The 23,648-nt window shown below is 52.2% G+C and overlaps 1 protein-coding gene across 4 annotated transcripts in view; it reads left to right on the forward strand.

Annotated features, from left to right (window-relative positions):
* ALPL (alkaline phosphatase, biomineralization associated) overlaps positions 1 to 23,648 on the forward strand; it is a 58,637-nt gene that overhangs the window by 25,377 nt on the left and 9,612 nt on the right. Inside the window, exons 1-6 of one of the 4 annotated variants that reach the window (XM_057744349.1) lie at positions 2,496 to 2,539; positions 13,146 to 13,309; positions 17,951 to 18,070; positions 18,366 to 18,481; positions 19,595 to 19,769; positions 20,546 to 20,721. In XM_057744349.1, the coding sequence (XP_057600332.1) occupies positions 13,249 to 13,309; positions 17,951 to 18,070; positions 18,366 to 18,481; positions 19,595 to 19,769; positions 20,546 to 20,721 (648 nt within the window). In that variant the 5' untranslated portion in view covers positions 2,496 to 2,539; positions 13,146 to 13,248. Of the gene's footprint in view, positions 1 to 2,495; positions 2,540 to 2,972; positions 3,030 to 4,477; positions 4,521 to 13,145; positions 13,310 to 17,950; positions 18,071 to 18,365; positions 18,482 to 19,594; positions 19,770 to 20,545; positions 20,722 to 23,648 lie in introns of those variants that run through there. The other 3 variants (XM_057744364.1, XM_057744356.1, XM_057744341.1) reach the window with 3 other exon arrangements.

The following is a 23,648-nucleotide window of genomic DNA, read 5'->3' on the forward strand; positions in this document are numbered from 1 at the left end:
TAATAGGTGCTTCATTCATTAAGAGTTTCTCCCCTTCCCCCTTCAATGCTGTGTGACCCTGGCCAAGTTACTGAACTGCTCTGTGCAGTGGGAGCAATGATAGCACCTACCACGTGGCGTTGTGAAGATTAGACGAAGGTATGCCTAGAAAGCACTTAGAACAGTGCCTGGCACACTTGTTATCACTTTTACTACTAGCTAACATTTATTTTGAGTGTTTAATATGGGCCAAGCCCTGGGCCTTTATCTCATTGTTTAGTTGAAATTCTCATTCTCATCATAGCAGAGTGACATAAGCACTCTCTTTGGTTATCCCCACTGGACTCGGGAGAACACTGAGGCCCAGAAAGGGGAAGTGACTCACTCAAGGTCACAAAGCCAATAAGCAGTGGGGGCTCTGCTCAGCTGTGCGCCCTTAGCTGGGACCCTCGCCTCCATGGGCCCGTATTTCCTGCCTGGGGGTCCCAGTGCATCCCTGCCCTGTACCTCCCAGGGTCACCATGGATAGCAAATGCAGTGGTGCCAGGCGCCTCCACCAGCTGGGAGGTTCTCTGGGAATGTGAGGAGCGCTGTTATTGTGGGCCCAGGGCAGTGAGACCTGTCTCTGGGAACATCCGTGTACTCCCTGTTCTGACGCAAGCTGGGCATTCAAGAAACCGGACACATGCCACCCAGGGATACTGCTTGTGTTGGCTGCCACCCAGAAGGTTACAAGTTCATGGCCCATTTCCCCAAAGTCCAGAGCTGCCTCAGCCTCTTCTTACAGGGCCTGTGTGGGCCCGTCTGTGAAATGGAGGTTTCCTCTCCTGGAGGAAGGCTGCCAGGGCACATGGGGCATCGGGGGCAGGGAGGGGGAAGAGCCACGGTGGTCCAGGGTCCTGCGTGAGGACCAGCTGTAGTAGGGGGTTGTGAGGGTGGAGGGGTGTGTCCAGAGTCCTGCCCAGGGGTGGAGCCAGGTCTCCAGCCGAGGTCCTCTCCTTCCTTTCCCTCCCCCTCTGCTGTACACCCTGGGTGGTCCCCTCTGCAGGGCAGGCCACCTGTGATCAAGGACTTGGACTCAGTCAGTCCTCAGCCACTCACATGCTGTGTGACCTGGGGCAAGTCACCTCACCTCTCTTCCATAAAGTGGGGATAAGAAGCCCTCCTTCAGGGGGCTTTGATGCACATACAATAAAATGACACTTGGGAAGCGTGTATAGTGAGTGTGAATCAAATGGTAGCTGTGTATATTCCATTCATCTACAAACATGTAATGTGTATATTGCAGGTAGAACAAATGCGGTTTGTTTCCAGTCTTACCAACTGCTTTAGGAGTTTACACTTGGCCCTGAGAGACAGAAACATCTACAAGTGACATTGAATTCTGTCTTAGTCACTTATTGGCTGTGTGACCTTGGGCAAGGTGCTTAACCTCTCTGTGCTTCTGTTTTGTTACCTGTAAAATGGGTATAATAATAGTGCCTACCTAGTAGGCTATTGTGGAGATTGAATAAGTTAATATATGTAAAGTGTTGGGACTTCCCTGGTGGTCTAATGGTTAAGACTCCACGCTCACAATGCAGGGGGCTTGGGTTCAATCCCTGGTCAGGAAACTAGATCCCTTATGCCACAACTGAGACCCGGTGCAGCCAAATAAATAAATATTTTAATATATATATATGTTTGTATGTAAAGTGTTTAGAACAATGTCTGGCACATACTAAGGGCTATGAAAAGGTATGCTGTTCTTATTACAAATACAACGACAAAGTATATAAAATAAGGGTTTTTCTAGAATATTCTCAGTTTGGAATGTTCTTTTTAGTTGACAGAAATCATTAATGTCTGGGATTCCAAGGCACTGGCACCCATGCTATGTTGCAGAGTGCCTTGGGCTTCTGGTAGTAGCCCCCCAAGTCTTCGCTGGTTAGTGGGGAGACATCCCTGCTGTGACCCTGGGGGGGCCGTATAGCCTCTGTGTGCCTTCCCTTTCTTGTTGTCCACTGCGAGAGCAAGGATGGGATGGCTGCGTCTCCTGGTACCCGAGGGGCTCCCGCTGCAGGAGTGCTGAGGGAGGTGCCAGCGTGCCGGGGTGACAAGCACCTCAGGGACACTCAGCGGACCCCCAGCCCCGCCCCACCCCGCCTCTCAGCTCCCGGGCTCGGCCCAGAGCACGGAGGTCTGGGACAGAACATGTCCCCTCTGTGGGCTGGTGGGAGCCCTGTACCCATGGAGCAGCCATCCCTGACCCTCCTCCGCCCGGGCGCCCCAGCCGCCCCAGGCCCTGTGTCTCTGGACCCTGCCCCGTCCCTCCCTCGCCCCCCTGCCGCCCGCTCTCCTCCCACCAGTTGAACCTTGACTGGCTTCAGTCCTCTGCCCACAGAGCCAGTTTGTGGTGTCGAGACCGGCCAGGCACCCCAGGGAGCCGCAGAAAAATCTTTAGCTCTGGAACCCAGCCCCCTGAGGCGTCCGATTCCAGCTCTGCTCTGTGGCCTTGGGCGAGGGGCAGACGGTCTGAGCTTCAGAGTCCTCACCTGTGAAATGGGCTGGCAGGAGGCATGTAAGTCAGGTGGGGATGCCAAGCGCCTGCTCTTGACCAGGCTGAGCTCAGGAAGCAAAGCCCTTTGTGGTCGGTCCTGGCTGCCTCTCTGTCCTCTGTCACCGGCTGTCCGCTCCTGCCTTTCTCCCCGACCTCTAAATACTGGGTTCTTTCCTCCTTGCCTTTGCGCGTTTGGGTTCTCCTGTAGGGAGCGCGGTGCACTCTCTCTCTCTCTCTATTCATCTCAACCCTAGCATCCTTCCAGCCTGGCTCTCTTCCCACCTCCTCCATGGAACCTTCCCGGCTGATTCTGGGTGGTCTTTCTCTTTCTCCTTCAAGAGGAGAAGAAGGCATCAGGCCGCCTGGTGGGATGCTGGTCTATGAGAGAAAGACAGACAGACAGACAGACAGATCTGGCCCTCTCAGGAAACATGGCACCCCTTAACTGTAGGAACTGGAACCTCCACCGCATAATTAACCCCTTCTCCAGGTGGAGGTGCAGAGCAGCCAGGTAAGCTTTTTGGTTTCTAGAATCTTAGAGCTAGAAAGACCTCACGGGTCTTCCAAGTGGGCTGGCCTATGGTGAGCTCAAGGGCAAATGGCTGCTGGCCAAGTGGGCAGAGAAGGGTCTGTCTGTTCTCAGCTCCCGCCCTTCAGCTGCCCACTTGCCCCACAGTCCATCCTCCCGTGCCCAGTGATCATGGCTGCTGGGTGACATTCATTGCCCACTTCCCATGTCCCACGCTCTGTTTTAAGCCTTTCTGTGTATTAATTCGGATAATCCTTACGATGACCCTGTGGCTTCTATTCCTCTCCCACTTTGCAGATGAGAAACCTGAGGCCCCAGGGGTGGGGCCCCTGGCCCTGAGCCACTCAGCTTGAGAAGGGCAGAGGCAGGATGTGAACCTGAAGCCCTGGCTCCAGAGCTCACATCCTGCTGCTGAGCTGCCTCTCCAGTCACTTGCCATTGACCGCCACCCTTCCACCCGCCGCCTGACATTCCTTCCCGGCCAGCTGGCCGTGCACCCGGCTCTGCCAGCCACGGGGCTGTCGCTGTCCACAGAGCAAGATCCCTGCTCTCTAGGAGCTCACCCCATGGTGAGGGGCCGACCGCCCATGGTTCTCTCACTCGTAAATGTGACCAAGGTCTTGAGCGCCTGGGTTCTGGGAGCTTGTGGAGGAGCTTTAGCTACCACTCGGGCTGGGGTGGGGGTGCAGGGCAGCCCAGCAGATCTGAGGTCGAGGGGGCAGGGTGACGGGAGGACTTCGTCGTCGAGTGGATAGCAGGGAACATTCCAGACCAGTTCCAGGCCAGAGAACACAGTGTGCAGAGCTGCTGAGGCTGGAGGTGCTTGGAGGGGACAGCTGGTGTCTCATCACGGCCCTAAAGATGCAGCGAGTTGGCAGCAGGCAGGGCTGACACCGCGCCTCCCCGGGCACTCCCACGTCTGCTTTTTGCCGAGATGGGGTGATGTCAGCAGCGGCTAGAGGCCTGAGCCTTGCTCTATCCCAGCACCTGGCCCACCGCCCTCTGGGGAAGTCCCTCCTTGGGTCTGACCTGCAGCCCACTCTGACCACCACGCATTCCTTCCAGAGCCCTTCGCGCAGAGGCTGCTTTATGGTAGCCATAAATAACTTCCATCCGTGAATGAACAAAGTCCCGGCCAGCAAAAGCCTTGCCAGCGACGCTGGGCTTGGCTGCGAGAGCGATTCTATGTCCCCTTGCTGACCCTGCAGCTGAAAGTTTCCTGGACTGGTCTTTAGTGGCACTCCTTCCCCAGGCAGCTGCTGCAACCCAGCTTGGTGTTGCAGGACCCCCTCCAACTGCCATCCCATTCCCCTCGCGCCCCGGAAGCACAGGGAACATTCAGCCCTTCTCTTCAGCCACAGCTCCTTGAAAGAGCCAAGAAGGCCCAGCTGACAGGCCAGAGGGCACTGGCACCGGCTGGTTCTGATTGTTCCCCGTGTGTGTCTGTGTGGAGTAGGAGCTGGGAGACCTGGGGTAAGTCTTTCCTCTTCTTTAGGCCTTAGTCTTCCCGTCTGGGCAATGGGATAATCTCTAAGGCAATGTTTCCCAAACTAATCTGCTCGTAGGATGACTTGCCAGGCCCTGCCCTGGGAGATTCTGACTGAGTAGGTCTGGGGTGGGGGTGGGGAGCTAGTAGTTAATTGGGGGGGAGGGGTCGTTATGTCTCTTTAATCTCTCTTAAAATTTGAATACAGCCACACTGTGACACCTTTTCTTTCTCACCACTCCCTTAACTCAAATCTCCTCACACGTTTATCACACCTCACAATATGGGTAGGGCAGGGGTTATTAGCCCCCGGATGAATTTTTACATGTATACACTTTAAACTGTCCGTACCTCCCAGATCATTGTAAAGAATACTTCCATTACCCAACAAAGTTCCCTCATACACTCCTCAGGATGTATACCTCCCTGGGTACCACTTGGAAACAGCACTTTTCCCGCAATCACCCCAAGTGATTTTTGTGGTCTGGGACATTTAGGAAAATTTGGTCCAAGGACCCTTCCCAGCCCAGACATTCTTGGACTGTGACCTCTAGACTGGGGGCTCCCTAAGGACAAACAACTGTCGCTCTGGCCCCAGCAGTTACTGCTAGTGAGCACAAGGTGACACTCCTGGGGTCTCATATCAATTTGTTAGGCTGGTGAGTAGGGGAGCCTTAGAGGGTGTCCCAGGCCTGGGAGCTGGATGGGGCGGGGAGGGTCCCTGGGTGAGCTGTGGTGGAAAGAGTCTGGAGCAGGGATGACCTGGGTAGGTCCCGTGTAGAGTCCTGTGCAGAGGAGGCTGACTCAGCATCTCCCATCTGGGTGACCCTGGGGCTTCTTCACCGTGGCCCCTTGGGCCTTTATTCCCTCACCTGGAAAGAGAGACAGCTGTTTCTAGCTCTCAGTTGTTGATAAGGATTAAAGTAAGATCAGGTATATTCAGTGCCTGGCCCACCTCCGGGCTCTCCTGAATGGGAGATGGGTGTTAGGAGGATAAGGCAGCAGGCTCGCAGGTGCAGGGACTGACCCAGCATCACACAGCTGGGAAGTGATGGAGCTGGGACTTGGACCAGACGTGCTGGCTGGCTTGGACCAGAGAGCTGACAGAGTGACTTCCCTTATAAGCCTCGGTTTCCCCATGTATCAGTGGGGCTAATCTCTCCACCCTGCCTTCATTACCAGGATGTGGTTAGGATCTGATGCAATATGAGGACCTGATGCAATATGAGAAAGAAAAAGTTTTAATGAAGTAATGCAACGGGTTTCCTGTTTTCCCGGTGAACTCAGTGGCCTTTCTGGGGCCAAGAACAGGGTCTCTGCCTTGGCACTGAGAGGGTAAAAGCATCTCCCCCCAACCTTGGGTGTGTTATACCATGGGCTCTGAGGTGTCCCAAGAGGCAGGAAATATAATCGGGAAAGGCCTGGTCTCATAGGCACACAGCTGCGGTTGCTTCCAGGCTCTGCGTGTGTCCAATGGCTTTACCTCTCTGAGCCTCAGCTTCTGAATCTGTAAGATGGGAGCCATAATCACCATCCTGATTTGATGAGATGGTGTAGGAACCCAAGAGAAAATGAAAAAGGGGTTGGGGACACTTTGGAAGCAGAAAAGACTGCCCCAGGCAGGTGGCAGCTCAGCCACTCCAGCCTGTGTGTGCTGACTCTCTGGTGATGGCTGGCTTTGGGCCAAGACACCTGGCTGAGACTTGACGGAAGCTTTTTTTGCTGCCCTGCAGGGCTGGTGCTATCCCAGGTCTGAGGCAGTGCAGGAGCTGGGGTGACAGCTGTGGGGGCCGGCAGATCTGGGCTCAAATTCCAACTCCATCATTGCACCTCTGAGTGTCTGTTTCCTTCATCTGGAAGCGGGGATGCTAGTGTCAAGCTCATGTGGGGCCTGGCACACAGTTGGTGCTCAGAGCAGTTGCTCTTATTCTGGATGTGGGTTCGCCCCTCTGGCTGATTCAGTGCAGACTCAGGTCCCCGGGCATGTGAATGGGGTAGAGTGGCCACTGCTGAGGAATAAATGATTGTGACCCTGGGTAGGGGTTCCTTTCCTTCTGTGCTTTTATCCCATAAGGTACCCAGCACGACTGGCACATAGTAGGTACTTTTTCCTACCCTGGCCGGTTAGGAATCTCCAAGAAAACAGAGACCGTGTCTGTCCTGTTCCTCATTGAGTCCTTAGTACCTAGAACAGAGCCAGGTACACAGCAGGTACTCAGTAAATGTTTGGGAATGAAGAATGAATGAACAGGGACTTCCCTGGTGGCGCAGTGGTTAAGAATCCGCCTGCCAATGCAGGGGATGTGGGTTCAATCCCTGCTCCAGGAAGATCCCATATGCTTCAGAGCAACTAAGCCCGCGTGCCACAACTACTGACCCTGCGCTCTAGAGCCCGCAAGCCACAGCTACTGAAGCCCACTCGCCCTAGAGCCCGTGCTCCGCAGCAAGAGAAGCCACCGCAATGAGGAGCCCACGCACCACAATGTAGAGTAGCCCCTGCTCGCCACAACTAGAGAAAGCTAGTGTGAAGCAACAAAGACCCAACACAGCCAATAAATAAATAAGTAAATAAATTTATTTATTTGAAAAAAAAAAAGGAGTGAATGAACAAGGAGGAATGAACAGGGCTCAGGTGGGGAAGGACTGGGCTGGGGGAGGGGAGCCTCGAGGGTTGTTCCGCCTCCCATTTCACCCCTCCTGGGCTAATCCCCAAAGATTAACCCCAAGGACCAAAGCTAGGTCATGGCCACTGACCCAGGGCTTTGGAGCAGGTATCCAAGGCTAGTGTGACTGGGTGTTACAGGTTGTGGCTGCTCCGTGGGGCCCTCTTCACTCAAGATGGCCCTCCTGTCCCCCGCCCTGGACATGGTCCTTACAGCGGTCCTCAGCCTCCTTCTCCTGGTGCTGACCTTCAGCCTGGTCTGCTTCTTCACCTGCCGCCTGGCCAGGCCACTCAGGTAGAACTCGGCCTGTTCCTTCCCCTGCCAAATCTCCTGCCCTAAATTCTTTTTTTTAAATTAATTAATTAATTAATTAATTGGTTGCACCCAGTCTTAGTTGTGGCAGGCGGGTTCCTTAGTTGTGGCTCGGCAGCTCCTTAATTGTGGCATGCGAACTCATGGTTGAGACATGCATGTGGGATCTAGTTCCCTGGCCAGGGATTGAACCCGTGCCCCCTGCACTGGGAGCGTGGAGTCTTAACCACTGCACTTCCAGGGAAGTTGCTCCTGCCCTAAATTCATTTGGCTTCTATTTGTTCTTGTGGGATAGAGGACGGGTGAGCACTGGTAACTCTCCCTCTCTGTGCTGGGGAAACCAAGGCCCAGAGAGACTGAGTCAGCTTGGGACTGAACTGCACTTGGCCATGGACTAGCTAAGATCCTTTGCTCAGTTTCCCAAACTATAAAACAGGAGCTAATAACACTTGTGAGGATTAAGTGAGATGCCCAAGAAGTAGTAGTGATTTTTACCAGTCCTATTATTCTGTCATTTGTCCTAGACCTTTTGAGACCCAGCCCCAAGGCTGACTTTCTGCCCAACTCCAAGGGGCTCCAGTGCCCTCTGTCCCAGGGTGCTGAGTCAGTCCCCAGGGCCAAGGCCCAGCCTCCACTCCCTTCCCTGACCTGCCAAGTAGCTGCTCCTCCTCCAGGGCCAGAGCCCAGCTAGGGCTTCTGCACAGTTGCCATGAATAATCAGGGCACGTAGCTGGGAGCCTGGCAGAGATGGTCCAGCTGGGAGGTGGGGTGCCAGGGGTTGGCACACACCCGGAGTCTCCATTCTGAACTGGCAGAGCATTGGCAGAAGGTGGTCGGCAGCCGGGGCCCCTGCAGCCCCAGACTGGGCCCCACGGAGCCCATCACCCAGGGCTGCCGGAGAGCAGACTTAGAGCCTCTGAGTGGGGTGGGGGCCGAGACGGGGAGCCAGCAAGGGAGACTCTGGCTCCTGAAGGGTTTCCTAGATTCTCCTTTCCAGGCAGAGGCAATGGGAGAAGGCACCTGTCTGTCTCCAGAACAGGCCCTCCTCAATGCCACATCCCTCGGGCCAAAATTCAGAGCATTCCAACCTGAATCGTGGGGCTTTTCAGTAAGTTAGTGTGTACAGGGCTGATTCTATGTGCATGGGGTTGGAAGTCAGAGATGGGGAAGAGATGGTCTTTACTCTCACAGAGCATCAGGCTAGCAGAGAAGAGAGACAAATAAGAATAACCATGCAGGGCTGGGTGAGCCCTTTAGTTCTCCTGCGGCCATACTTCACTTTTAGTTTTCTTTATTTATGTGTTTGTTTTGGGCTTGCAGCGCAGAGAGTTGAATGTCCTGTTCCTCAGTGCATGGGGTACTATCATGAGCTCGGTTTTTGTTTTATTTGTTCATTTCCCCTTTCATCTCTGTTCCCCAGTACCAATCCTACTACCTTCCAAAGGTCTTCATGCTAATATGCTTTATTTAATACGTTGTTGAATTTGTAAGAGTCCTTGCAAGTTATGCTGTGTTGTGTGTATGATTGTGGTTTACACTGACATACAAGGTACTGAAATCCTGTGTTTTTAAACTCTACCCATCCTACTGTTTTAACTTCTAATTTAACTGCCACATAGATGTTGCCCCCACCACTCTTTACAACTTCCCTCCCCTAGTTGTGGACTTAGAGGTTGCCCCCAGATCTTATAATCATAAGCCAGGGTTAAAGGAAATATGCCAAAAGTTTCTTCAATAAATATGATGGTTCGTTAGTTGTTTTTTTTTTTTAGTATAAAGTCTTTATCAAGTTAAAGAAATTGTTTCAATTCCTGGTTTTCTGAGAGCTTTTATCATATAGTTATCTACATCTCCATTCCCTCTTCTTAGATGATCTTGTAAGTTTGATTAAGGCTTTAAATGCCACCTATATCCCCAGGGTTCCCAAGTGTATACTTCTAGCCAAGACCTCTTTCCCAGATGCCAGGTGCCTATATGCAATGGTCTGCTTGACATCTCCACTTCATCTGAAACTCCGCACGTCCAAAACCGGTTCCTGATTTTCCCCACCAGATCTACCCCACCTCACACCTCAAAACAGCATCCCAAATGCTGAAAGGCTGAATGCTTTTCGTCTAAGATTAGGAATAAGGTAAAGATGTCCCCTCTTGCCTCTCCTATTCAGCATGGTGCTGGAAGTCCTAGCCAGTGCAATAAGGCAAGAAAATGAAATAAAAGGCATACAGATTGGATAGGAAGAACTAAAAGTGTCCCTGTTTGTCAATGATATGATTGACTACATAGAAGATGGCAAGGGCCCAAGTTCAGTCCTTGGTCAGGGAACTAAGATCCCACAAGCTGTGTGGTGTGGCAAAGAAAACAAAAAAAAAAAGACTTCCCTGGTGGTCCAGCAGTTGGGACTCTGCACTTCCACTGCAGGGGGTGGGGGTTCCATCCCTGCTCAGGGAACTAAGACACTGCATGCTGCATGGCGTGGCCAAAAGAAAAAGAAAAAAAACCCAAACCCAAAAACAATGCTATTTTCATAGCTCCTTCCAAAGTGCAATACAACAATATGAATCTAACAGAATCTGTATACTGAAGACTGTAGGATTTAAATGCACAGGGAGACATACTGTGTTCATGATCAGAAGACTGAACATTGCCAAGCTGCAAATCTTCCCCATATTGATCCACAGATTTAATACAGTATCCATCAAAACTATAGTGATAGAGAACAGAGCTGGGGTTGCCAGGTACAGGCACGGGCAGCTTCTGTGACTACAAAGAGACAGCACAGGAGAGTTTTGGGGATGGTAGAACTGTTCTATACCCTGATTGTGGTGGAGGTTACAGGAATCTATCCATGTGTTAAACTTCAGAACCTTCATCCTATAGTTGGTGAACCAGAATCCCCACCCTTGGAGGATCACCGTGGTCACCTCGTTGCTAATTCTGTAATCCCCAGCTTTGTGGTTAGAGTTCAGCTCTGCAACCAGCTTGTCTGTAACCTCGGACGAGCCACTTTTCCTTTCAGAGCCTTGTTTTTCTTATCTGCAAAGGAGATCATACGTCTCTCTCTGTCTACTACATAAGTTATTATGGTGCAGGTCTTTACAATCGTGAACATTTTGTCAGTGTTCTTTATGGACTGTTTATATAAGCTCTCAGAGGGTGGTATTTTTATTTTATTGAAATACAATGTACATACAGCAAAACGTGGGATCTTCCCAGACCAGGGCTCGAACCCGAGTTCCCTGCATTGGCAGCGGATTCTTGACCACTGCGCCACCAGGGCAGTCCCCCTGATAGCTTATTTTATGCATATTAGTTTGTACCTCCTGACCCCCTACGCCTATATTGCCCCTTCCCCCCTTGGTTTTTGTACTTTGTATCATACATAGAATCACACACTATATATACTCTCCGGTCAGCTTTCTTCACTCAATGTCACCTTTGCAGGATTCATCCATGTTGGTGTGTGGCGCTCTCAATTATCCATTCTCATTGTTGTGTACATTTCCTTCTTGTGAACCCACACAATGTATTTATACATCCTGCTGAAGATGACAGAGTTTTGAGGCCATATGAACAAGGCTGATATGATCATTCTTATATATGCCTTTTGGTGAACATGTGTACATTTCTGTTGAAGCTGAGTGGGTTAGAGGGCATGTGTGTGGTGTCACCTTGGTAGTACTGTAGTGTTCCAAAGTGGTTGCACCAATCTACACTCTACCAGTGGTAAACGGATACTCTGGTAGTCCCATTTCCTTGCCAACACTTGGACTTTTCTGCACACACAACGGGAGGATTTTTCGGTGATTCCTCCCTACCTCCACCTCTTAGAGCTCTGACTTTCAACTGATGTAAATATTTACTGTGCCAAGCACTGGAGTGCAAACAAACAAGGCAAAGTCCCTGCTCTTAGAAGCTCCCAGGGTGGGGGGTGAAATGGACAAGGAAGGAATTACTTTCGAAACAGAGAAGTACATGCTATGATTGTATTGATATTGTATATCAATTTAATAACTTTTTTTCTGATGTTAGAGTTTACTCTAGTAATGTTTGGAAACTAAAGTAGACTTAAAGAATTAGAAGTCATCTGAAATCCCACGACTCAGAGTTAAGTGCTGTTAGATGTTAGATGAAGTGTATTTCCTTACAATTCCTGTGCTTCCCTTCCTGTGGGCCCCGCCCCGGCCCTGGCCCCAAGCCAGGTTTTTAAGGAGCCAGGTGGACAAGGAAGGCAGTAGAAAAGCACCGGAGTGCCCCATGCACACCTTTTTTTTGGGGGAGGCTGCACCTCGGGGCATGAGGAATCTTAGTTCCCCAACCAGGGATTGACCCCCGGCCTGCTGCAGCAGAAGCACAGAGTCTTAACCACTGGACTGCCAGGGAAGCCCCCCATGCACATTTTTAAGGTTGAATCAAGATCCTTTTTCCAGTTAGAGTGGTTGCTTACCTAACCTACCACTCAGTTTGATGGTAGAATGTGTATCACTGCCATTTCCCACAACAAATGAAATAATCATTTTTATCTTGGCTTTGGTGGAAATAATAACATTTCCCAGTAAAACTCTTGCCATTTAAAATTCTTCATCTTCCAGTAACATTTGTACACAACAGGATTAGTATTTACATTTCTCAGCTGCCAATGGGATTACCCCATGTGATCGTAACAGGATGACCACAATTTGAAAACATTCTTAGGCCGTTAACACATGCTCATTTTAGGCAATTTGGAAAATTAAAAAAAGGAAATTAAAAGAAGAAATAATCATTCACAGTCCTACTGCCCAGAGAAAACCACAGTTAACATTTTGGTGTATTTCCTTCCGGTCTTTTTTTTTTTTTAATAACACTTTTAAAAAATTATAAAGGTAACACCTCAACCCAGAAGGAAAATTTGGAAAACACAAAGAAAGACAATGAAAAAATAGAGTCATCTAAAATGTCACTACCCAGAAATGGCCACACTTATAAGCCAATCTTTTCCTCTATGTCATTTCTGTAGAAAATGTAGAAAATTTATGGCGAGAGAGAGTATTTCTCTCGCCATAAATGACAAGCTCTAAAAGAGAACATAGCAAATATAGTTGTTCTGTAAGAGCAAATGCAGGTGTCCCTGTAAGACAAGGTGGACTCTTTGTTTTGTCTCTGATGTGCTTGGGACACGGGCAATTCAAGGCTGATGACTGATTTTCTAGAACAGTGCTTCTCAAAGTGGGGTCCACGAACCAGCAGCAGCAGCAGCAGCAGTAGCACCTGAGAGCTCATTAGAAATGCAGTCGAGTGTCTGGGCGAGGGGTGGAGGGGACTGGAATCTGTTTCAGCGAACTCTCTAGAAGATCCTGATTCATGCCGCAGCTTGAGAAGCACTGCACAGAAAGACTTAAACTCTCATGGGTTCTGGGCTTCAGATGGATTGAAAGTGGGAATTCACTTGGGAAATGAGAAGGAATCACTTTGCAGCATGGAACTCATTTATGCCTATACAGCCGTTTGTGTGATTAAGCTTCCTGAGGGAGGGACCGCCTAGGTTTTGCATCCCAATGCCCAGCCTCTTGTAATAGGTGAATAATGAGTGAGTCAACGAAGGAACAAATGAACTCTGGAGCTGTGACCTTCATGTCTTTTTTTTTTTTTAATTTCTAGGATTGGAACATCAATTAACTGCTGACCACTGGCAGCCCACCCTTCCCACCCACATCCATCATACCTCTGGGCCCCAGAGAGAAAGCAGGTCTTGGAGTGCACCATGATTTCACCATTCTTAGTGCTGGCCATTGGCACCTGCCTTACCAACTCCTTAGTGCCAGGTAGGATTGGGGGCCAGAGAGGAGGGAGGGGGAGACCTGGTGCAGGTGGGATAGGATGAGGGCAGTGTCTGTGTTCAGGGTCGTAGAACCATCCAACATATTTAAGAGCCGGAAACAAACGTTCAGAGCAGGAAATCCCAGCCTCTATATGTGCTAGTGTTGGAAAGGTCACTCTTTTCCGCTTCGTATTATTCTTTAATTGGGGTTTCTATTCTCTCTTTACCTCTAAGAATCTGAAATAGAACTTATTCTATAAACTCTTCCAAGCCTTGGTATGTTAAGTCTCCTGTTGATTTCGTCTGCTTAACTCTCCCTCGTGATAGTACATTTCCTTATATTTTGTAATTCTTGCTTGTAAACTCACCTTCAACAGGAGTTGTTGTTGTGTTGTTGTTTTTTTTTTTTTTCTGGTTGTTGTTTTTGGTTTTGTTTCCTATTGGAAACATGCACAAAATTGTTTCCACAGTGCAGTATTGTGTTTGATTCTTCAACTCATTCTATAAGAGTATTTATGTTAATTTCTCAGTTTTTGGTTCTTACAACTATAAATTCAGTCTCGGATTTGGAGTTGAGTTCACATTTTTATGACGGGCTTTCTCTCCCCATCCCTTCCATCACTCCCAGGCAAAGCATGTACCTGCAAACAGTTTCAAACTAGACTTGTATTTGATCTGACACCCCAAGGGTCCCTCAGCATCAGCTCCTGTTTACTTTCCTGGTTTTGAATTCCCTCTTAATTTCTGCCTCCTGGGGATTTCCCTTCCCCCTTTTCTTCCTTTTTCAAACTATATACTGTTCTTGATTTTTTTCCCCCAGCATTTCAGTGTCTGTTGTAAGAGGGGAGCCCTCCTTGGCTCAGTCCATCATGTGGCTGCAAGTCCCCACTTGCACTCCCTGAGCCTTAATTTCTCCAGCTGCTGGTGGAGATGATAATCCCTCCTCCTTAGGGCTTGTGGGAATTATAGGGGACAGTCAGAGTGTCAGGCAGGGAGTGGGTACTCATAGGAAGGATATTTCAACGGACGAGGAAAATTGGGATGCAGGAAAGGGACTGGCCCTCCCAGGTCACACAGCAAGTCAGTAGCAGACCTGGGGAATGAACCTGAGCTGCTAGATTCTCAGGCCATCACTCCCTCTGTGATCCCATGATGCCTTTCGGCGTGTGTCCTTGGAGGCTCAAGGTCACTCTGGGACCGAGTCCCTGCTTTCTCAGCACTCACAACCCACCTGGGTGAAAGGTGAGAGGATGGATGAGATGTGAGAAGATGAAAAAGAGACAAAATGAAAAATCTTCAAATATTCAGCTCTTCAGTTTTTTGTATCTGTTTTATTTTAGCCATTCTGATGGGTGGGTAGAGGTGTTACATCATGGTCTTTTCCTTTTTTAAAAAAAATTAGGTGTAACTTACAGTAAACTACACACCTCTTAAAGGTATAGCTTGATGCGTTTTTACATGTTTTTATACCCATGTAAGCATCACCCAGGTCAAGAAAGAACATTTCCAGTCATGGGACGCCAAGGGCTTTCCCATGCCCCTCCCAAACCCCCATCCCCCCACTTCCTGCCCCAAGCCAGAGGAAGACTAGGCTTACCCCTGCCACTTTAGATGAGTTTTGCCTGTTTTGAGCTTCACATCAACGGAATCATACAGTAGGTACTGACAAAGTACTCTTAACGTAGCATTCATTACAGCATGGGCATTTCTGAGTGTCATTTAATGGTCTCAGAAAAAATGGCCTCCTGATACTCAGTTGTTCAAAGCCACCATTGCTTAAACCAGTCCTCTGACAATGAAGTCAGTTTGACATCCACTAAACCCTTCTTGGAACCTGGGATGGCGCTGGTGAAAAAGACAAGGGCTCTGCCCTCACCAGAGGCCCATTCCCTCAGGGAGCAGGCACAGCAGGGAACTGGCAAATGGGTCACAGGACTTACGTGGAGAAGGAGCAATGAGAACAGGGAGGCTGATGGCAGCCTGGCCCTGGGGGGTGTGCCAGGGGCTGGCGGGGAAGGCAGGACGGGTGGAAGTTCATCACCACCCAGATGGCACCCAAATGGCCAGAGGAGCTCCTTGACCAAAGCCCTGGCACTGTGTATGTGGGATGAAGGCGGGAGGGAGATTGAAACCCGCCCAGAGCTAGGGGGCTCCCTGATCAAAACCACTAGCCCAGGGAGTTTGAGGTTCATAGATGCAAACTGTTACATGTAAAATGGAGAAACAACAAGGTCCTACTGTATAGCACAGGGAACTATATTCAATATCCTGGGATAAACCATAATGGAAAAGAATGTGAAAAAGAATGTATATATGTGTATAACTGAGTCACTTTGCTGTACAGCAGAAATTAACACAAGATTGTAAATCAACTATACTTCACAAACTATAGAAATGATCCCTGAAAGTATAGTCTTAATCAACTATACTTCAATTAAAAAATAAATTAAAGGGACTTCCCAGGTGGCGCAGTGGTTAAGAATCCGCCTGCCAATGCAGGGGACATGGGTTCGAGCCCTGGTCTTGGAAGATCCCACATGCAACTAAGCGCATGGGCCACAACTACTGAGCCTGCGCTCTAGAGCACTCGAACCACAACTACTGAGCCTGTATGCTGCAACTACTGAAACCTACGTGCCCAGACCCGTGCTCCACAACAAGAGAAGTCACTGCAATGACGAGCCCGCACACAGCAATGAAGAGTAGCCCCCACTCGCTGCAAGTAGAGAAAGCCCACGTGCAGCATCAAAGACCCAACACAGACAAAAAAAAAAAAGGGTATATTTGGAAATAAAACAAACCCAAGTTTCAAAAAAATAAAACAAAACAAAAAAACACTTGCCCAGGCTTTACCTCACTTAATTCTGGACCTGCCTGCGAGTGGCTATGTCCTCCCACTTTCCTGGAGCAGAAACTTGAGTGGCAGGAACTTGCCTAAAGGCACACAGCCACATGGAAGGGCCAAGGCTCTCTGGGCTCCAGTCAGGGCCCTCTGCCCGTGAGGTCTGAAACTGGGGAGCTTCAGAAAAGAGAGGTGGCACTGAGGGCTGCCAGCATGAAGGTGGTGGGCTACGGGATCGGGGTGCGGATGGGGCCTCTAGGGGGAGGCGTGGGGAGGGGATGGGTCCTCGACTTGAGGCGGAGAACCGGGTGCTTCCTTCTTTCTCCTTGCCGGCACACCCTCCCCGCCCCTCCCAGACAGGAGCACAGCCACAAAGATGTGTGGGTTTCCTATTCCTCTGTGGCTCAATCTCAGAATCCTCAGTTTCCTCATTCTATAATGTGGAGGAAGTAATGGTAGCCATTCTGTAGGGCTGTGGAGAGGGGAAGGCGCTGTTGCTGTGTGTGGGCCACTTGGCACAAGCCTGGGTGTTGTGTGTGTATAAGAAAGGAGAGCTGTGCTCTTCACCTGCACATTGCGGGCCTGAGCTGGGCCAAGGGATGAGGCCTGTGTCTTCAGCCCATTAACGTGTAACATGACCTTGGACAGGACCCTCCTACCTCTCCTGCCTCAGCCTTCCGTCCGTGCAATGGAGGCTATTGATAGAGAGAATCCCCAAGGAGCTCCCCTCTCTAGGCTTATGTACTTCGGCAGATTCGATGGGGCCCAAGTACAGAGGAGAATCCGGCAGACGGTGGGCGTCCTGGGCCTCTGCTTGGAAGACAAGGGGATTCCAGGTCTGGCACGGAATTATTGGGGGTGGGGGGCGTTGATCCTCTCCGGTGGGTCAGATGTGTCGCTTGCCTTCTCTAATCCTGTCCTCATGAGGACCCTGAGGAAGGTACAAACACCTGCATCTGATGGGGAGGAGACTGAGGTCCAGGGAGCTCGCTTGTCCACACAGCTGCTGCTTGGCACAGCTGCGGTCCTAATTGAGGGCTGTCAGGCACTAGAGTGTTCTTTCCACTGGAGAATTGACGACTAGACCCATGGACATGAGAGAGAGAGAAGAGGGCATTCCTGGTCCCCAGTTTTTCTCAAGATTAGGGACACAGAATGACTTCTTTGCTAATTTATCTCAACAGGAGTGAGGTTGTACTTGGCTACGTTAAATCTGATATGTTAAAAAAAAAAAAAAAGGTGAGTTTTGCTTTCCAGCACTGCTTAGCTGTTGCTAAGTCAGGTTCCTGCTGAGCTTATTTTAATGAATAAGCCAGGCAGAGTTTATAATTGATGGCTGGATACATCTGGGGGCTCCTGCAGTTGGAAGTAGTTTGTTCTCTTGACTAGGTTAAACATCACCCTCCTAATTGTGCTAACACAATTCATTTGCTGCCTTAGCACAATGTCTCTCTGCTGCGTGGAAGGAAAGAGCGTGGGCTTTGGAGTGAAGCCCAATCTGCCAGTGTCTGCCAGAGCTGTGTGGCCGTGGGCAAGTCGCTTGGTGTCTCTGAGCCTTGGTCTCTCCAGTCTCAGATGTGAGGAGAAGACCCAGGGCCCACAGGCTTGTTTGGAGGATTAGGCTGGCATAGGTTTGCAGACCTCACGACGGCTGTTTCAGTTGGGCAACTACTGCTTCCTCTGCCGAGTCCAGACAGCCCTGCCCTCAGCAATGAGAAGTTGGTGTCAGTAATGGCTGAGGATGGGAAGCTGCCCCCCACCCCCCCACCCCTGCCAAATAACTCTGCCTCTCTGTCTGTACAGAGAAAGAGAAAGACCCCAAGTACTGGAGAGACCAAGCTCAGCAGACCCTGAAAAATGCCCTGAGGCTTCAGACTCTCAACACCAATGTGGCTAAGAATGTCATCCTGTTCCTGGGAGATGGTGAGGCCTGGGGGCCCAAGGGAGGGGCTGGGTGGGGGCCCGGGGAGCCAGGCAGAGGTGAAGAGGGCTGTGTTGCAGAGGCTGGGGCCCTGGGGGCCTGTTGAAGAGGATGGGGGGCCAGGCTGTGGACCCTGAGGGTCTGGGGAGGGAAGGAGGAAAGGGGCCACCCAGTCATGCTCTGGTGCCCACTGCCCAGCCTACCTTGGCACCAAACTAGGGAGCTCTGGGTGGCCAAGAGGGCTGATTGGAGAGGCTGGGAGCCCGAGAGACTGAGGCTCAGTCACCCTCACTGCAGGGATGGGCGTCTCCACGGTGACGGCCGCCCGCATCCTCAAGGGTCAGCTCCACCACAACCCGGGGGAAGAAACCAGGCTGGAGATGGACAAGTTTCCCTATGTGGCCCTCTCCAAGGTAAGCTCCAGCCTCAAGCCTCCCACCACTCAAGAGGAAAGGGCAGGGGAATGGCATCTACTGGACCCCTCAAACCTGCTGGCAAGGTAGTTAGCCCTCCCAGGGGCTCTGTGGCCCCACCGTGAAGTGAGGACAGCAACGGCTGCTTCTCAAGACATTGAGGATTTCAGCTCACTGATTTCAAAATCTACTGGCGCATAACATAGCAGAGAGAGTAGTGCACACCCGTACGGAGTGAATTTTCACAAACTTTGTACATGTCTGTATGACCTGCATCCAGGTTGAGAAACTGCACATGACGACAGCCAGGGGTTGCTTGCTCCCTGACTTCTAACACCATAGATTAGCTGCTCCTGCTTCTGTACTTGACGTAAATGGGCTCACGCGGAGTGTACTCTTTGCACGGGATTCTGTTACGTTCATTCTCCCCGAAGGTGGCTCAGATGGAGAGTGGTAGCTTTGCTGCTGGGGTTGTAGTTGGTGGTGGTGGTGGTGTCACACAATAAAGGTCCTCTAGACAGTCTGCGTCAGGGCCCCAGCTCACTTCTGGGAGAATAGCAGGGACTGTAATGTTTCCTGGCCTTCAAGGAGGTTTCAGGCTGGTGGGGCAGGGAGATAGGCAGATAGTTTCAGGGTCTCTACCAGAGGTCTCAATGGTGGGGGGGTCCCCATTTCCCCTTTCTAGATCCTGTCTCCCCCTCACTTTCCCTCCCCTTCCCCAGCCTCCCCCTCACCTTCAAGAACCCCCTCCCTCTCCCTTCTCCACGACTCACCTGCCTCCCCCTCCCTTTTGCTGGCTTCTGCAGCCCCAGATCCAGAGAGAGAGCTGACCCAGCTCCCACTGCCCTGCCAAAGGAGTCTCCATATGTGGGAACCTTGTGTTCCTGCCCCTTCCTGCTACCCTGGCTGCCAGGGCACAGGGTGTGGGCAGGAAGCAGGCAGTGAGGTGATGCTGGGCCTCTGGGGGGACCTCAGTGGGTAGCAGGGCTCAGCCCAGGCCGCAGGAGGCCTCTGTCTCCCTCCTGCCCAGGCCCCACGCTGTGCGTGGGGGTCAGGGGGCAGCAGGGTGGGCCAGGGCCGGGCCATCTCCTGACCTTCCTTTTCCACCGGCAGACATACAACACCAACGCCCAGGTCCCTGACAGCGCGGGCACCGCCACTGCCTACTTGTGTGGGGTGAAGGCCAATGAGGGCACCGTGGGGGTGAGCGCGGCGACCCAGCGCACCCTGTGCAACACCACTCAGGGCAACGAGGTCACCTCCATCCTGCGCTGGGCCAAGGATGCAGGTGAGGGGGGCGAGCGACGGGGAAGGGGCCCCGGCTCTGTGCCCTGTCACAGCAGCTCTCCAACCGCAGCGCGGAGAGGGTAGAAAAAGATGCTCTCCGGGCCCTTCCAGCTCTGATGTCTGGGACTCTGTGAAATATTCATGGACTCCCTTCCGTGACAGCGAGGCTGGTGGCTTAGGGGGTTACACAAGTGTGGCTTTGTTCCCAGCGCATTTCGCTGAGTCTATTCATTGGACTATAAAATGGGCATGAAAACATAGCCCCCTCATAGGTTTAGTGTGAGGAAGGTCAGGGACCTGGTCCAGCGCTGGACCCACGGGAGTCCGGGAAACGTCTACCCCTTTGCCCTTCCTCCTTGGAATTGGGGGGCCCCGGGACGCGGCCCCGGGATGTGCCCCCGTTAACTTTGGAGTCAAGACATGAGGCCGGCTGACATAGGTGACAGGACCGCACTCCACCTGAGAAGGAGCCCTTGTGTGCTTGCCGGCGGCTTCCTGCAGGGGTGGGGTTCTGCGGGGTCCTCGGTGAAGGGGAGGGCTCCAGCCCAGGTGCTCACAGCTCAAGGGCCCTCAGGAGGAGGGAGGGTCACAGAGGCAGAGTGTCTGAGCTGCCTGGATATTTGGAAGCCCACCAACCCCGCCTCTAGTACAGATGGGGAGACTGGGGCCCAGGCAGGCAGCAGAACTGGCCGGTCTTCAGCTGAGAGAGTGAGGGACAAGACAGCTCGGACGCCCGCACGTCCAGACGAAGCCAACCCCTCCTCTCCCACACCCCAGGGAAATCCGTGGGCATTGTGACCACCACACGCGTGAACCACGCCACCCCCAGCGCCGCCTACGCCCACTCTGCTGACCGGGACTGGTACTCGGACAACGAGATGCCCCCAGAGGCTCTGAGCCAGGGCTGCAAGGACATCGCCTACCAGCTCGTGCACAACGTCAGGGACATCGAGGCGAGTGCGGGGGTGCAGCCAGAGCAGGGACTTGTGAGGTGGGGCGCCTGGTCGGCCTGAGGCCTCAGGCCTAGACTGGCCGAGGGAAAAGCAGTTTGGCCTGGCTCCCCACACACCTGGGGGGGCTCCCAGCCCATTAGGGAATTTGCGGTTGGGGCAAAGAGGCACTAAAGGACTTCTCCGCGGTGGGGCTGAGCGATGAATCCTGATGTGGCCGCCACCACACCCCAAGAGCCAGGCGCCCAGGGATTATTCTGTGAATTGGAAACTGGCACTGCACTGGAGCGTGAGGGTGACACAGTGCTGTCGGAGGGGAGTACCTGCCCTGTACATTCCCACATGCAGAGACAGGCACGCGTCCCGTGCACTCAGGCAGCGTGCCCAGAGAAAAGGTGGTGTGGCCATGGTTAGCACAAGCTCTTACCTTCACACTTGGGTTCAAATCCTTGCCCTGCTGTTTGCTAGCTGTGTGACTTTGGGTCAGTTGCTTAACCTCTCTGAGCCTCCCCTTCTACCATCCTTTTGTGAAAGGTACCTACCTTATAAGCCCATTGCCATAGAGTTTAGCTCTCAGCTGATGCCTAGTGAGTGCTCAGAAAGTGGTAGCCTTTACGCACAAGCAGCCACATGTCCCTGCCCTGAAACACAAGCTTTAACATACGGAGCAGGCTTAGCACACGTGCACCTCAGCATCGTCCACCCGATGCTCAGATGGGTCCCTGTGCTCTGTTCTTTTTTTTTTTTTTTTCAATAATTTTATTTATTTATTTATTTGGCTGTGTTAGGTCCTGTTTTTTTTTTTTTTTATTGGCTGCATTGGGTCTTCGTTGCTGCACATGGGCTTTCTCTAGTTGTTGCGAGCGGGGGCTACTCCTCATTGTGGTGTGCAGGCTCCTCATTGTAGTGGCTTCTCTTGTTGTGGAGCATGGGCCCTAGGTGCGTGGGCTTCAATAGTTGCGGCACATGGGCTCAGTAGTTGTGGCTCACGGGCTCTAGAGCACAGGCTCAATAGTTGTGGCACACTGGCTTAGTTGCTCCGTGGCATGTGGAATCCTCCCAGGGCAGGGCTTGAACCTGTGTCCCCTGCATTGGCAGGCAGATTCTTTACCACTGTGCCACCTAGGAAGTCCCCTGCTCTCTGTTCTTAAATGAGAACCTCTGGCTCCTGTTATCTACTGCCAGAGGCTGGTAAGGGGGCAAGGGGACCCCTAGAATGGGGGTTCAGTGAGGCTCAGAGAAAGCCCCCAGGTCCCTCCTACCCCTCACCTCTGCTTCTACCCCCACCAGACAAACTCCCTGGCTCCCAGACCCACCCTGTGTCCTCCATGCCATCTCCCCAGTTTCTAAGTGCCACCTGGCCCCTCTTCCAACCCCTCATTTCTCTTTTCTGAGCGGTGGGTTGTGTTGTCCCTCTCGGGACCTGTCATCCTGTTGACCGCTCCTAGTGAGCAAATATCTCAGGCAAAGCCGCCATTCTGACTTTACCTGACTCGAGTCCTGGGACAAGTCACTTCCCCCCCTCCCCACCCCCTGCCCCAGCCTCAGTGTCCCCACCTGTGCAACAGAGCAGAGAGCCCCACCTGCCCCCTCCCAGGGCCGCTGGAGGCCGAGATGAGGTCATGGCTGTGAGAACATTTGTTGTACAAGCACAGGGTGTAATTATGGGGCTGCTCTTGAGAGAGATTTGGCAGCGACAGCCTTAGACGGGGACAGGCGCTTAAAGGAGGCTTCTCCGGCAGGGTTTGGGGGTGAATGGGTGGGATGGGGCGGGGGGATCCACAGAGGCCACTGGGGGATGAGCTAGGGCGTGAGCGAGGAGGTGGGGCCGGTGGAGGATGGCCGCTCCTGCCTCTCCTCTCTCAGCTTCCTCATCCCTCTCTCTCCCCTCTGCCCCTGCATCACCACCACCCCGAAGACCCCCCAACCCCCAGGCTGTACATGAAACAAAAATCCTGGTGTCCGCCCTGAAAATAAATATCTTTTGCTAAAAAAAAAAAGAAGAAAAAAGAAAAAGAAAAATGAAAGACACAAACCCAAACCCCAAAGCCAAACAGCAAGTCTGTTATTTGGGAGTTTAATGAGTGTGTGAAGTGCCTTCTGGGGCTGGAAATGATGACGCTCCAGGCAAGAAGATTGGGGGCTTCATTTTCCATTCTGAAAATGCCAAAGGGTCAGGTTCTGTGGGAACAGTCTGGGGGGGCAGGGGACCAGTAACCCGGGGTCCCTTTCTCCTTTCTCTCCCAGCCTGCCCCGCCCCCAGAGCTCCTGGCTGGAGCTGGCAGTGAGGAACTTGCTTCCACGCAACTGCTTTGATCTCCACTGCTCTGGCCGTGAGCACACCTTCCACGGGAGGCCGGCCCCGGGTGCCAGGACGGCCCTGCGTCCCTGCATTTCCTCCTGGGACGGTCCCGTGGCTGGGACAGTCCTGTGCATGGCCGTTACTTCCATTTTATAGATGAGACAACTGAGGTGCAGAGAGGTTAAGTGACAGGCGCTGGGTCAAGATACAGTAGAGTCAGGATTCAGACTCAAGTCCAACTTCAAAGCTCTTTCCGGTTCCCCAGGATCCAGGCTGGTCCTGGGGCCAGCCCGTACCCCGCACCTGTCCCACCTGTACCGCCGGCCTGGACTCCTGGCACCCTCTCTGCCCCGCGGAACCTGGGTTCTGAGGAGGGAGCTGGAATGGAAGGTCGAGACGGGTGCCCGTGCAGTGCCAGTCCCAGGACCGTGGGTCTGAGGCCGGCCGTCCCTGGGCTCTGCTCTCCCAAGGTGTCAGCCAGGGGCAGCGGCCTGGGCTGACGCCCGCGGTGACAGGAGGACACCGGGCTGGTGGTCACCGCGGGCGGCGGCTGTTATGCTCTTGGCCCCCGTTTTAAAAATAGTCAGGACTTCAAACATGGACTCCCAAGGAAAACAAACAGTCCCGC

This window comes from Hippopotamus amphibius, chromosome 1 (genome assembly GCF_030028045.1).
Source record: "Hippopotamus amphibius kiboko isolate mHipAmp2 chromosome 1, mHipAmp2.hap2, whole genome shotgun sequence".
NCBI lineage: Eukaryota > Metazoa > Chordata > Mammalia > Artiodactyla > Hippopotamidae > Hippopotamus > Hippopotamus amphibius.